The sequence below is a fragment of the Dunckerocampus dactyliophorus genome, chromosome 17, assembly GCF_027744805.1.
Source record: "Dunckerocampus dactyliophorus isolate RoL2022-P2 chromosome 17, RoL_Ddac_1.1, whole genome shotgun sequence".
NCBI lineage: Eukaryota > Metazoa > Chordata > Actinopteri > Syngnathiformes > Syngnathidae > Dunckerocampus > Dunckerocampus dactyliophorus.
The window spans coordinates 10,057,726-10,073,119 of record NC_072835.1 but is presented as its reverse complement, the minus strand read 5'-3'; the positions used below and the strand labels follow the sequence as shown (position 1 = coordinate 10,073,119).

At 40.5% G+C, this 15,394-nt stretch overlaps 1 protein-coding gene across 7 annotated transcripts in view; it reads right to left on the bottom strand.

Moving 5' to 3' along the window:
• cenpe (centromere protein E) overlaps positions 1-15,394 on the bottom strand; it is a 43,139-nt gene that overhangs the window by 14,178 nt on the left and 13,567 nt on the right. For 2 of the 7 annotated variants that reach the window (XM_054757561.1, XM_054757558.1), the window contains exons 24-38: positions 14,441-14,515; positions 13,217-13,285; positions 10,899-11,009; positions 10,716-10,814; positions 10,463-10,612; positions 7,571-7,792; positions 7,233-7,316; positions 6,994-7,077; positions 6,623-6,856; positions 4,665-4,736; positions 4,330-4,551; positions 4,018-4,101; positions 3,776-3,859; positions 3,401-3,634; positions 1,810-2,031 (exon numbers count right to left, since the gene is read on the bottom strand). In XM_054757561.1, the coding sequence (XP_054613536.1) occupies positions 1,810-2,031; positions 3,401-3,634; positions 3,776-3,859; positions 4,018-4,101; positions 4,330-4,551; positions 4,665-4,736; positions 6,623-6,856; positions 6,994-7,077; positions 7,233-7,316; positions 7,571-7,792; positions 10,463-10,612; positions 10,716-10,814; positions 10,899-11,009; positions 13,217-13,285; positions 14,441-14,515 (2,046 nt within the window). The remainder of the gene's footprint in view (positions 1-1,809; positions 2,032-3,400; positions 3,635-3,775; positions 3,860-4,017; positions 4,102-4,329; positions 4,552-4,664; positions 4,737-6,622; positions 6,857-6,993; positions 7,078-7,232; positions 7,317-7,570; positions 7,793-10,462; positions 10,613-10,715; positions 10,815-10,898; positions 11,010-13,216; positions 13,286-14,440; positions 14,516-15,394) is intronic. The other 5 variants (XM_054757559.1, XM_054757562.1, XM_054757564.1 and 2 more) reach the window with 5 other exon arrangements.

The following is a 15,394-nucleotide window of genomic DNA, read 5'->3' as shown; positions in this document are numbered from 1 at the left end:
CTATAAAATAAAAAGGTGGAGGCAAGTCTGGATGTAATTATTACGCTGTCTAGACTTTGAGAGGCGCTAGCCAAGATCAAATATGAAAATTATTTTTATTTTGATGGATGGGCAATTTTAAATTAAACTAAGAATGAAGTTTATTTGTAGTTCTAAATATAATTAAGGTGTTTTTACTCACTTTTGTCTCTACGAGGTTCTGCTTAAAAAAAATAAATAAAATATATACATGTATATATCGCCCAGCCCTAACACACACACACACACACACACACAATCTCGAGACAGTTCCAGAACTTCTACTAAAAAGGTTAAATACAGTGCCACTCGTGAGTCAGTGATGAAGTGGTACCGCTTTCTTTGGCAGGAGCCAATCACGAGCAGTGATCAGTGTACTCATGAGCTTGTCAACCCATTGGAAATCGCAGGAGGTCATTATTTGTTACATTATAACGATCTATAATTCGATTTATAACGAACAATCTGACTCACCGTGTCATCAAATAACACTAAACTCATCACACAGCACTTAACACTCAAAATGTATACCTGATACACATACAAACATGTACCAATACGATTTTGAAATGAAAAAACAATTATTTTAATGTTTTCCCATAATGCAATGCGTCTGAGCAACACATTCATTGGGGCGCTGCAATGACATCAGCCTCCCTCTGGGCTCCTCTGGTGGAAAGCGGCAGCATTGCAGTGCCATCCATCCATTTTCGATGCTGCTTGTCCTCTAATGAGCTCTGCTCAAGCGAAATGCATTATGGGAAAACCTTAAAGTATTTATTTCATTTCAAACTCATATTGGTAGATATTTGTATATTTGTTTATTAGGTTACCTTTTGAGTGTTAAGTTGCTGCGTGATGAGTTTAGGTGTGCTTTGTAAGATGATACTGTGAGTCAGACTGTTATATTGGGTAATGGCCTCCTGCAATTTCCAATGGGTTGACAAGCTCGCCACGAGTTTCTTCATATTTCTCAATTGGCTCCTGTCAAATAAAGAACTGTCTGGTCTTCACAGACTCGGCTGCGCCACAATATGCCATTTTTTGACGTGGACACGTGCGGCTTATGCACTGGTGCGGCTTATATACAGTATGTACAAATCTGTTTTTTCCCCTCTAAATTTAGTGGGTGCGGCTTACACACCAGAATTTATGGTAATTCATTTATTATCATTCCAGTCCTAGTGCCCACGAGAAATTTCGGAACTAGAAATCTTGTCACGTTTTAATCTTGCAAGATCTTGTGAAACCCCTAATACACGCGCACGAACACACAAGATGCACATTATTGTTTTTTTTTCATCCAAACTGATACTGATAATTTTATTTATCGGTGTGCTGGTGTGACGTCACGGAGGTCCCTGGCATACCTTTTGCGCTTTTCAAACATCACGGCACATCACGCCCCAGGCGTCATAGCGATGCTGGCGTTGCAGGTGGCTGATAAAGCTTTTGCGTTCCCCCCCCCCCTCAGTAAATGTCTTCCTCTCAAAGTGAATGTTTACAAGTGAGCTCAACAGATGTTACAACAGGCCGTTAACATCACAGACAGGAGAAAAAAAGGAGAGCTGGATTTGCCCACCAGCACAGTGTGGTTAATCTCGCATCATTGGAGCATTTTCTTAAATCTCTAAAAAGGAGCTATTTTTAATTATGTATCGGTAGGACATCATAATTCCCTAATATCGGCCCATCGTGCACCCCTAATATATATCTATGTCACTGTCACACAGTAGATACACCAAAGGAGAAGAGAAGCATCAGTAGTTTAAGATATTGAAGGTCCCTCACCATCTCCATCCTTCCTTCTAGCTCTGCTCGAAGCTCGCTCTTTTCCTGTCTCATTCCCTCAACCGTCTCATGCAGTTGATCCCCCTCTTCACTGAGTGCCGTTACTTGGCACAGCAGTTTCTGGATCTTATCCGTAGAAGTCAGATGCTCAGCTTCCTTGTTGAGAAACAGGCTGTCCCTCTCAGCTTTCACATGGTCAAGCTCTTGGCTCAAATTCTTCATCTGTTTAAAAATGGTTCATTAATGCACTGACGAAGGAAAAAATAAATCAGTAATGTGCTGCAGAGCGCAGCATCTCAGACTTTTTGTGTAAAATGTTTTTTATGGTTACTTAAAATAGAAAATGGTTCGCTGGCGGTATCTGCACAGAAAACAAGAGTGTTGCTGCTATAAATCCAGTAGAGGGTGCTGTCTCACAAGTCACTTCTCAACATTTTCCAGTAAAAAGATGCTTTGACAAGATGTGTAACTGCACATTTTCTAAGTATATTTGCAATGACGTGCAGTCAGGGTAGTATATAAATAAATAAATAAATAAATAAATATTTATAAATGCATTTTCAATATGATTCCAATTGTTTAGCATTTTCTTAAATAAAAATCCCTGAATTTGCACCTTTCATGACCAAATACAAGGCAGAAAGCCGAAAGGAGGCTGTGGCAAATCTCTCCCCTCTACTTAAGTGCGTGAGCTGAGCAGTCTGACTGAAATGAACTGAACAGCGGATGGTGCATGAGCTTTCTGTCCGTCATCATCCTGTTGCAGAAACATGTATTACTTTATACAGTGCGTGTATTGTCTTTAATGCAAGTGTGACTTCATTATTTTTGCTAATTGACTAATAAAACACAGAAAAATCATACTCATACATACAAGAGCACACCATAACCCCAAGCATGCTGTAAGACACTGGCTAAAATAAAGTCAACAGAACATGTCAACTGTATTCCCTATTTAGACACAGACCAACAAACAAGACTTACTCAATGAACATCTTGGAAAATCTCAAGACGTGCTGATGTGTTGAAAATCTTTCGCTGTGACTAACTAGCGCGCATGCTACTTACATCCATTCTCGTCTTCAATCATGGCAAGCTATGGAGCATGCACGACAATCCTTTGGCATTTTTTTTTTCTCTTGTTTGAGCTCCTTTAGAGGAGAAGCGGCATAGAAAATGGATGGATGAGCTCCTTCAGTGTCTCCTACTGAGTTTGCTCCTCACAGAGACATCACACTGCAAGTCAGCTTCTAAATCTCCTCTGTGAGACCCGACAGCTGACAGAGCTGTATACCCCTTACCGTACGGAAAATTGGGACTATGAGAACGGAAACTGAAAAAGGCCAAAACAAAGGGCAACGGATAAAACCCAGAGTTAACGGTTGGGAAGAATTCGGTTTGACCCTGTGAATAAATCGTTAAACAAGATAAAGATAAGATAAAAGATGACAATTTAATTGTTAGTCATGCCCAGTGTGCCAATACTCTTGGCCATTTCTCTGCCAATGGACCTAAGTATTGGACAAGCATTCATCAGATCAAATGTGTACACACTCATGATGCTCATGTAGAAGAGTTGTGGCAAACAAACCTCAGTTTGATGTGTTCCTGCCATTTCCTCCAGTTGTGTTCTGAGCTGGCTTGTTTCCTGACTTTGTACTTCCAGTCGGTTCTGCAGCTGATCTCGCTCTTCGTTGACAAATGTCACGCGATCCATCAGCTTCTCCAGCTCATCCCTGTTCGTCTGAGCTTCAAGCGACCTCTCAGATTGTACAGTGTCTCGTTCTGCTCGCACGTCTTCAAGCTCCTCAGTCAGCCTCTGAACCTGTGAGAATGGGAGACTAAGAATGACAACTCGGGCTGCATATAGTGCATCTTATCATTACAGTAAGAATATTGGTCAGAGAAGAGCTTGTTTGTGTTCAGTCAGATTTCCAAGTTAAATTGCTGAGAAAGAAAAGCTCACCAGCTGTACATTTTCTTCAAGGTCAGCTTTCAAAAGAGTCACCTCCTCCTTATCTTTCTCCAGCTGCTCCTTTAGCTGTTGGATCTAAAGCACAATTGAGGATTATAAATTCAAATATGTTGTGTTCAAAGCTTTTTTTTTTACCGTTATCAAACTAGAGTACATGAAATATGACTATACTTTATGTGTTAGTATACCAAAGATCCTACATTCCGCATTTGTTTTTAAAAAGAGAATCTAACCTGCACATCTTGTTGAGCTTCTTGTTCTTCTTTCAGTGACTGTGCAGCTGAGCTGAGCTGCTCTTGCTGCAACCCACACTGCAACTACAGGAATCAGAAAGAGCATTTTATAAAATGTAAAAAATAAAAACAAATACTATAAAATTGTTCTGCTGATGTGTTTGTTTCATAATCAAAACTTAGTTTTGGTCATTTTGTTCACTGTTGCTGTGAGAAAAGTTGGAGTCATATTGTTGTACAGTAGGTCCTGCCGCCCCACAGGAGTAGAGATTAGAGAAGAATCAGTAGTTTAAGCTATCCAAGGTCCCTTACCATCTCCATCCTTTCTTCCAGCTCGGCTCGAAGCTGGCTCTTCTCCTGTCTCAGTCCCTCAACAGTCTCATGCAGCTGATCCCTCTCTTCACTGAGTGACTTTACATTGCACAACAGCTTCTGAATCTCATTTGTAGAAGTCTCATGTTCAGCTTCCTTGTTGAGAAACAGGCTATCCCTCTCAGCTTTCACATGGTCAAGATCTTGGCTCAAATTCTTGATCTGTTTACAACAGGGAGACACATTCTAAGTGCTACTTTTTTTTGATACACCCTGTAGATCATTGGTTATCTGCTATGTGATGATTCCTAAATATAAAAAGCATGTTCACTCACCTTATCAATGCTTTGCTGCAGCTCTGCCTCTAGCTGGTTCTTCTTCTCACTTACACCCTGAAGTTGCTCTTTCTGAAGTGAAAAAAAACATACAAAAACTAAAATGTGTCAAAGCCAACTACCACTGTATATTACTTTAACAGTACAGCACTGTATGCCAAAACTCTTGGCCACTTGTGTGCCAATGGACCAATAATGAGGTATAGGACTAAGCCTGTCACAATAATCAATAAGTCAATTAACTCTGAATCCCTTTGTCACTTCCTGTCTACATGTCCTGAAGACATTTACTGAAACACACATGAGCACGAGTTTTATTTATGTTTTAAATGGCTCATTTTCTCATCTTATATCCACTATATTGGGTAATACAAACCTGATCAAACATTTAAGACCAGTTGGGTAAATGTTAAGAATTCACATTTTGCATTGTTGGATCTTGAGGAGGTTCTATTTAGAGCTTCAAAATACAAAAAGAAATGAGTGGGACAAAACATTTATGGAGTAAGCCATTTACGGCAAACAATCATGAAACAGAAATAGACTGTTCATGCGCTGATCAAAACTTTAAGACGACAGCCTTTAAAAGCCAAAATCTAGATTTAAGATGACGACAGGATGGTTGGTACCTTGTGCACACAACTGACTCCTTTTAATCAATCTGGTGAGGCTGGGGCCAAACTTCACAGCACTTGGTAGTAGCACACAGAACGCCATTTTCACAAATAGAGTAAAGGTTTCACAAATGACAAACTGTTTTTATGAATCTTTAGCGTCCAATCCAGATTTGAGAGGTCTAGGGGTTATCAAAGAGGACCAGGTCTAATATGGGTTAGAGGTTCATAACATAGAAAAATGTACCTTTATTGCATTTTCAAAAAAACTTTATTTTCTGGTGTGTAAGACCACCAGAAAATTTAGAGACAAATGGCAGATTTGTTCTGATGTAAGAAGCCGCACCGAAATCAAACTTGTTCTTGTATAAGACGCACCGCACTATAAAGCCTCACGTGTCCATCATAAGTTGACATGTTGCAGAGTGCACAAGTCCATGAGGACCAAGCTCGGTGGCGCTTTATCTGACAGGAGTCAATTATGAGCTTTGTAAAAAATGGCAATGAGCTTGTCAACACATCTGAAATCACAGGATGTCATTAGCCAACGCTGTCGGGCGCTGGACCACCAGAGGGAGTGCATGGGCTCATGGGAGCTCCCTCTGTGGCTGTTAGTCTGCTGATGTGTTGAAAATCTTTCGAGGTGACTAGCTAGCTAGCTCGCCTGCTACTGTTTACATCCATTCTTGTCTTCAGTCATGGCAAGCTATGGAGCATGCAAGACAATCGTTTTGCTGACAGCCCAGGCTCTCGCATTGTTTAAAAGACACTGTCGATTGCTTCTCTCGTGATACCCAGTGCATGTCTCCACAATCGATTATTCTAAAGACGCATGGCTGATTCTCATCGATACAAGAGGCTGCTACCGGCAGGCAGACGAATCGTTGTCAAACCGGATATCCGGTCACATCGGTTTATCGTTCACAACTCTAGCTGTGAACGACCCTTAACTCTAGTGAGCCCCTCCAGTGTCATCTACAACTGAGTTTGCTCCAGAGAGACACCACACTGCAAGTCAGCTCCTAAATCTCCTACATGAGGCCCGACAGCTGACAGAGCTGTATACCACTTACCGTACGGAAAATTGGGACGAAGAGAGCGGAAACGGAAAAAGGCCAAAACAAGGGGCACCGGCGAAAACCAGAGTTAACAGTCGGGTTTGACCATATAAAAAAATCATTAAACAAGGTAAAATAGAAGCAATTTCATTGTTAATCATGCCCATTATGCTAATACTCTTGGTCATTTCTCTGGCAATGGACCTATAATGAGGTATAGGACATTCATCAAATCAAATGAGTGTACACTCATGATGCTCATGTAGAAGAGTTGTGGCAAACAAACCTCAATTTGATGTGTTCCTACCATTTCCTCCAGTTGTGTTCTGAGCTGGCTTGTTTCCTGACTTTGTACTTCCAGTCGGTTCTGCAGCTGATCTCGCTCTTCGTTGACAAATGTCACGTGATCCATCAGCTTCTCCATCTCATCCCTGTTCGTCTGAGCTTCAAGCGACCTCTCAGATTGTACAGCGTCTCGTTCTGCTCGCACGTCTTCAAGCTCCTCAGTCAGCCTCTGAACCTGTGAGAATGGGAGACTAAGAATGAGACCTCCGGCTGCATATAGTGCATCTTATCATTACAGTAAGAATGCTGGTCAGACAAGAGCTTGTGTTCAGTCAGATTTCCAAGTTAAATTGTTGAGAAAGAAAAGCTCACCAGCTGTACATTTTCCTGGAGGTCAGCTTTCAAAAGAGTCACCTCCTCCTTATCTTTCTCCAGCTGCTCCTTTAGCTGTTGGATCTAAAGCCCCGTTGAGGATTATAAATTCAAATATGTGGCGTTCAAAGCTTTTTTTTTTAAGCGTCAAACATGAGTACATGAAATATGACTATACTTTATGTGTTAGTATACCAAAGATTCTACATTGCGCATTTTTTTTAAAAAGAGAGTCTTACCTGCACATTTTGTTGAGTTTCTTGTTCTTCTTTCAGTGACTGTGCAGCTGAGCTGAGCTGCTGTTGCTGCAACCCACACTGCAACTACAGGAATCAGAAAGAACACTTGGTTTTTATGTAATTTAGAATAAAATAAAAAAAAATAAAAACAATAAATACTATAAAATTGTTCTGCTGATGTGTTTGTTTCATAATCAAAACTTTGTTTTGGTCATTTTGTTCACTGTTGCTGTGAGAAAAGTTGGAGTCATATTGTACAGTAGGTACTGCCCCTCCCCACCCCACAGGAGTAGAGATTAGAGAAGAATCAGTAGTTTAAGCTATCCAAGGTCCCTTACCATCTCCATCCTTTCTTCCAGCTCGGCTCGAAGCTGGCTCTTCTCCTGTCTCAGTCCCTCAACAGTCTCATGCAGCTGATCCCTCTCTTCACTGAGTGACTTTACATTGCACAACAGCTTCTGAATCTCATTTGTAGAAGTCTCATGTTCAGCTTCCTTGTTGAGAAACAGGCTATCCCTCTCAGCTTTCACATGGTCAAGCTCTTGGCTCATATCCTTGATCTGTTTAAAAAGCGAGACACATTCTAAGTGCTGCAGCCATGAATCCAGAAGAGGGTGTTTTCTCACAAGTCATTTGACTAACATTTTCCGGTGGGAAGATGCTTTGACAAGACATGCGTAACTGCACAGTTTGTACAGGTAAGTACAATACTGTACATCATGTGAGTGCGCAGTTGTCCCTCGCTACATCAGTTTGAACATCCCGCTCTCGCTCTCTCGTTTTTTCACAGAGTAATGAATAAATGATCGCTGTTTCGTGGCTGAATATGGCCTGTTAGTAAAAAAAGGCATATTTAAGCAAATTGTACTTCTTCACCACGAAGAAGCATAAAAATGGCTAAATGAACTAAAATATAAACATACAAGGCAGAAGAAGCATTTTAATTGTGAATGTGGGACTGTATTCTACATTGGCCAAATGTGTCGGAGTTTGGTGAGACAAAGGCCAGACGCGATCGCCAGAAAAGGTTGACATTATTTCACAACAGGCACAATAATATTATGGGCTACAGTTGGGGCAATAACCCATGAAAACCTAAAACTCAACTCTGAACCTCCAACGTCATTTCCAGTCCTCCACACATCTGTCTGCCAGCCACTAAGGTGTGCTAGGGAACTTATTTACTGTGACACACAAACAGGAGTTGCATTTACGTGTTAAATGCTTATTTACTCTTATTATGTCTACGATATTGGGTAAAACAAGTGTAAAGCAATCTAAATCCACCATGTGAGTCTATGTTATCTACTATATTGGGTAATACAAATGTAAAGGTGACTATATGGGTGTAATTTCATGTTCAGAATGCTCTAATAAGGTTAAACCCCCTATTTAGAAGATTGTAAACAGGCTTTCTATGTCATAACTACAAAAATATTGTATTTATTAATATTGAATGATACTTTGTGGAAAGACACCCTTGTGCTACATGCAGGACCTTATGATTTCTCGTGGAAATTGACATGTGAATGAAAGACTGTCATCGTGACGAGAAGGAACGTTTGTGTAGGGATGTACTACCCCAGCGGACTGCTAAATGGTGGTAGGCTCTCATCACAAACATCAACCCCCCTCCTGAACTAAACATGCTGATACGGCGGCCTGAAACACCGGGGAAAGTTGGCGGAAATAGTCCACTTATGGACTATGAATGGAAGCTAGCTGGGTTAGCTTAGTTTAGCAGTGCATGCTAGTGCAGCTGAGTGTGTGCCTGACTCAGGCTTTATGAGTGTGTTTAGGGGTACGTCAATTGTAAAAGGGGGTATGTGAATAAAAATGAACAATTAGTGCCTAACACTCACAATTACAAGTGCGCCTGAATGCCTCACGCCGCAAAAAGAAAGGAGCAGAAAGGAGGGACAGCACGAAGTTTGTAAGCGCTCTGTGTGCATCATATGAAAAAATAAGTAAGTTTGATGATTATTTTTTACATTAAGAGTGTTTAATCTTGAACGTTTTATTTATATTGGTGTTCCAATCCCCGCACAGTGCAGCGGTGAGAGCCTGTCACTGTGGGTGGGGATACCGCCCAAAAATTAGGCTTTATCGTTGGTTGCATGTATTTTTGTACTTCAGATACTGCTTTATAATAATTGTTTGACATTCTCGTTCAATTTGAATTGAATGAATATGCAGATTTAAACCATAGCCATCATAAGTGGACAAAAAAAGTGTAAATTTAACCCATTCAAAACGGAAGGTTGCCAACATCTGGAATAAAAAGATATCTAGAATGATTACTTATTTATCAGTGCTCATGTGAAACTTTATCAAAGTGTAACCATGCAAAATACACATTTTTTTTTTATCCGGAATTACTATAAAATGAATTAAACAATTAATTATGTTCAATATTTCAAGTTAAGATAAAAAGGTTTATGTTTAAGGAGGTGCAGGAATAGGGGGTACATGGCTTCAGGTTAAATGTCTGAAGGGGTACGCCACTGTAGAAAGTTCAGGAACCACTGGCTTATCTTAGCAGAGGTTGTATGTGAATGTGTGCACGTGTGTGACACTCAGGCTTTGTAAGTGTTTTTACACCATGTCGTCTTGTATCGCTTCTTAATGTAAGCAGCGTTTCATGATGCCCGCTGACTTTGTGCACGTTCTGAGTGAAAGACGACAAGAGGTATGTTTTGTTCTAGCTCCAAGCTCATCTGAACGGTCAATAGACATTTTGAACACACTTTTGGCCTTCAAAATAAGAGCACCACATCTTAAATGTGCAAACAACATAAGTGATTCATAAAAAACATCTTAGATTACAATTGGAATTGCAATGGAGATTACATCTTCCTTAACCATAAGGATTACAATTTGTTGAGGAATTTTTTAGAAATGTTTTGAGTGGCTGACATGCCATTGGAAAAATTAGCCAAGCTACATCCGTTTCTGAATTGTCCAACGATGTATTGCATCAATAAATGTAAGAATTTTTGCATTTCATTAACATTTGATTCACTAACCTACAAAGCACACAGTCTATGCTGGTAAAATAAGTGTGAAAGTTAAAAAACGGAATAAAAAAAATTAAAAGGGAAAAAGCAGAATTTGGGAAAACGAAAATGGATTTCCTTGGGTGCTATGCATGCTCATAGCTGTCACAAATGGAAGCCGTCTGGACAAATGGATAAACATATGGCATAACATTTGGTTTACAGATAACTTACTTGGGTCTGAAGCTCCCCAATCTCTGCGGTCAGGTCTTCAATAGGCTTTCCGGAGTTAGATGTTTGTGAATCCTCCAACTGTTTGATCTGCTCTTTTAGAGCACAGTTCTTCTCAAGGGCAGTCCTCAGCTCACCCTGGTTCTCAATCATCTGTTTCAATGACATTAAATCAATAAGAAAAAACACACCAAAAAAACAAAGATGCTAAATCATAAGTGAAGAGGTTTAGCAGAGCAGAAGCATGAAAACTCACCAGGTCTACATTTTCTTGCAGATCCATCTTGAGTGAATCCCTTTCTGCTGTGAGAGCTGCGACTTCCGAGATGAGCTTCTCCAACTCTTCAGGAGCGTTCTGAACACCGTACATTCATATTACCTTTCAAGTTTTCAGTTGGTTTAGATGAAATGGATAATGTTTCTTTAAAAGCTCACTTACAAACAAGCCTACCTCAGATTCCTTCTGCTCTTTCCCAAGGTCCAAGTTGTTTTGTTTATGCAATTGAAGCTCATCCTGAAGAGAACGCAGAAGACCTTGAGTCTCAGCGACCTGAAAATAAGGAAACAGTCAATCCATTGGTTTAGTAACATCAAACTCAAGATAAGCACTGGCACATGAAGACATCTAAAAAAAATAACATAACATCACACTTATATTACACCATTCATCCATTTCCCTCCGCTTATCTGGGTCCGGGTTGCAGGGGTAGCAGTCTAAATAGGGAAGCCCAGATTTCCCGGTCCCAAGCCAGCTCCACCGGGAGGACACCAAGGCGTTCCCCGGCCAGCTGTGAGACATAATCCCTGCAGCATGTCTTAGGTCTGCACCCAGGCCTTCTCCCGGCTGGGCATGCCCGGAACACCTCACCAGGAAGGCGTCCGGACTAGATGCCCGAGCCACCTCAACTGGCTCCTCTCGGATGTCTGGGCTCCTCACCTTTCTCACCCCTCTCCCCACCATCTCTTAGGAAACTAATTTCAGTCGCTTGTATCCGCGATCTTTCGGTGACTATCCAAAGCTCAGGAGCATAGATGAGGGTGAGCACATGTATCGACTGGTATATTGAGAGCTTTGCATTTTGGCTCAGCTCTCTCTTCATCACGACGGTCCGGTACAGCGATCGCATTACTGTAGACCAGGGGTCACCAACGTGGTGCCTGTGGGCACCACGTAGCCCCCCCACGACCACATGAGGTGCCCGCAAGCCTGCTTTTTATTCAGGTTTTCAGTTAATAATGAAAGAACAGTAGAAAGAAATGCATTCTGAAATACAAAATGTGAGTTGTGGACACCAGCATTTTGTTAATGTTCTGGTAAAACAAGCATATTCACTTTGTTTGGGTTTAAAATAAGATCTGAAAATAAATGTTACAAAAATGAGTAGCTCTTGGCCATTTTCATTTTGTAAAAAGTAGCTCTCACAAGGAAAAACGTTGGTGACCCCTGCTGTAGACGCTGTGCCACTCCTATCGACCTCACGCTCCAAAACGCTGAAGGTCACAGCCCGATGAGGCAATCAGGACCACAACGTCTGCAAATAGCAGAGATGAGATTCTAAGGCCACCGAACAGGACTCCCGATGCCTTGGCTGCGCCTAGAAATTCTGTCCTTGAAAATTATGAACAGAATTGGTGACAGATTGGCGGAGGCCAACGTTCACCGGAAACAAAAACTATATAGTGGAACCTTGGGTTTTATACAGCCCGATTCGTTTTTGTTTTTATTTCAATCACGCTAATTTAAGGTAAATCTACTTTTTTTTTTCTCCAGTGTGTTTTCCAGCATACTTAAATGTAGCAAATTGTACACCTGAATTTAGAGTGCCGAAGTGAGTGATAAGAATATCTACTTCATGTTTTTTTTTTAATTTTCCCATTTACACACACACACACACACACACACACACACACACACACACACACACGCACGCGCACGATAAAGCCGTTTTTGTGTTGCTTGCCGTGTCACTGAATGCATCTCGCTTCTTGTAATGACAATGAGGAAAAGTCGTTCCCAGGATCCAACAGGAGTTTATCTTGTTGGAATTGTACTGCTGTTGGTGTGTTCAAGGCAGAATTACCGGTAAGCTATAAAAGAGCGTCAGACTGTGTGACTGTGTGGGGACGCTCCACTGTGATTCAGTCTGCCGTCATAACAGAGAGGCGTGCTTCCTCTGGTGCGCATGCTTTAATTACACTAAATAATTTAACGTCCATCCAGCCATCCTTTTTCTATGCCGCTTATCCTTATTAGGGTCGTGGGTATGCTGGGTATGCCTATCCCAGCTGACTTCGGGCGAGAGGCGGGGTACACCCTGGACTGGTCGCCAGCCAATGGCAGGGCACATATAGACAAACAACCATTCACACTCACATTCAAACCTATGGACAATTTAGAGTCGCCAATTAACCTAACATGCATCTTTTTGGAATGTGGGAGGAAACTGGAGTACCTGGAGAAAACCCACGCACACACGGGGAGAACATGCAAACTCCACACAGAGATGCCCAACGGAGATTCAACCCAGGTCTTCCCAATCTCCTGACTGTGTGGCCAACATGCTAACTACGAGACCACTAATTAATGAAATAAATTAGTTACCGCCATTAACACGTTATTTTTGACAGCCCTACTTTTATTTTTCAATATACTGTATATTGAAATATTTGAATCCTCCATTACTGTTTGGAAATCAGAGAAATATACAAATATTTGATTCAATGACCATGTAAAAACACTGTAAAGTAAAACCAAACCGTAGTCTGAAGATCATCAGCAAATTTGGATTTCTGCTTCAGCTCTTCGGAAACAGTCTCAAAGGATTTCTAAAAAGGAAAAATGAACAAAGGCAAAACAATTAGGCAAACCGTTTTAGTTTCAATGTTGCTTATTCAAGACTATGATAATGCTGTCACCAGACAATGCTGTGTTTCAAGTCCAGTCCTAAACGGGTGAACTTAGATGACCGCTGATCATTTAAATGTTGTAAATTTCAGTTCCATTACATTCATTTAATGCAGTGGATTGATGCTTAACATTTGTTATCAGGGTTCCTACAGATTTGACATTTCAAAAATTCCCTACTTTTATTAAATAGATGTACATCTATCATCTGCAACAATTCATCGATTCATTGATCATTAAACGACAACCATTTTATGATTTGATTAATCCTTTTTTGATGTAAATATCCTCTGATTTCAGCCCCTCAAATGTGAATATTTTTAATGTCCTCAGTCATCCCTGAAAGCAGACCTATTATCTTTGCATTTTAGGCAAAACAAGACACACACACACACACACACACACACACACTTGACTTTGGAAAACACTGATGGACACTTGCCTCTTTTCTGATATGTTGCGGCCTAAACCACTAAATGTTTGTGTTTGGTTCATATTGACTTTGTCCACTTAAGGCCTAACCGATTACTCCATTCACCCAAACAATAAGCTTCAGGTTAAATCGACTAAGATGATAATTCTAAGTTGCAGCCCTAGTATCATGTAAATAAATAATGAAATGAATCATTTGTTTTCATTATTCTGAATATGTATGGCTCTATGTCAACATATAATTTCCAGGAGATTATATCTAGGTAATGTAGCTCATACAAAAGGGTTGGAGGAGGATAGGCGCAGAGAGCTGGCCATTCAACTTGTCAATCTTCCAAATGTTTTCCGGCACGTGTCGCCCACTGTGTGCTCTCACACAAACATCTTAGCTGCTCGAGTAAGCGCCTTATAAAAATACATTCATTTATTTATTCATAATTAACTTTTAGAAAACAGAAGAGTGGCAACAGTTGTGAAAACGTGAATATTTTTCCATACTTTCCAGACATGGAAATGTATTCAATCAAATTGGAACACTGTTATACAGAGACAAAAAATCTTGATAGTAAAAAACCATGAGCACTGTCACAGTACAGTGTGCTTCGATGAGGTCTATTGTAACTGAAACTTTATGCTCCACTCACCTGAAGTTCTAAGCACTGCAAGTCACGGGATTCCATAGCCATCTTCAGTGAGGATATTTCATTTTGCAACTCGTTCTGAGAGTTCACAAATATTACACAATTACAATCTATTACAAACAAATCTTTGCACACCAACGTAGAATGTGTGACAAGAGACATGATCTTGGGAACTAGAACTAAATTAATTTTCTGGTTACAGTTACAGTTGGGATGTGCATGTCCAAACGGAGGAAACATAGGCACAGAGTTTCTGCTACATGTAATAGATGGTGGTGCACCACCACAAAATAAAAGCTGCCATGCCTTAAAAATGATTTTTTTTTTTTAACTTCAAAACAATGTTAAGTAATATAGTGCATTAATTGATATACAGTGGTGTGAAAAAGTGTTTGCCCCCTTCCTGATTTATTATTTTATTGCATGTTTGTCACACTTAAATGTTACAGATCATAAACTAATTTAAATATTAGTCAACACATAACTTAACACCAAATGCAGTTTTTAAATCAAACTTTATTATTAAGGGAGAAATAAAATTCCTGTGTGAAAAAGTGATTTCCTCCCAGCAACTGGTTGGGCCACCCTTAGCAGCAACAACTGCAATCAAGCGTTTGCGATAACTTGCAATGACTCTTACAGTGCTGTGGAGGAATTTTGGCCCACTCATCTTTGCAGAATTGTTGTAATTCAGCCACATCGGAGGGTTTTCCAGCATGAAGAGTCTTTTTAATGTCATGCCACAGCATCTCAATAGGATTCAGGTCAGGACTTTGACTAGGCCACTCCAAAGTCTTCATTTTGTTTTTCTTCAGTCAGTCAGATGTGGACTTGCTGGTGTGTTAAGGGTCATTCTCATGCTGCAGAACCCAAGTTTGTTTCTGTTTGAGGCCACAAACAAATGGCCGGACATTCTTCTTCAGATTTTTTGGGAGACAGCAGAATTCATGGCTCCAT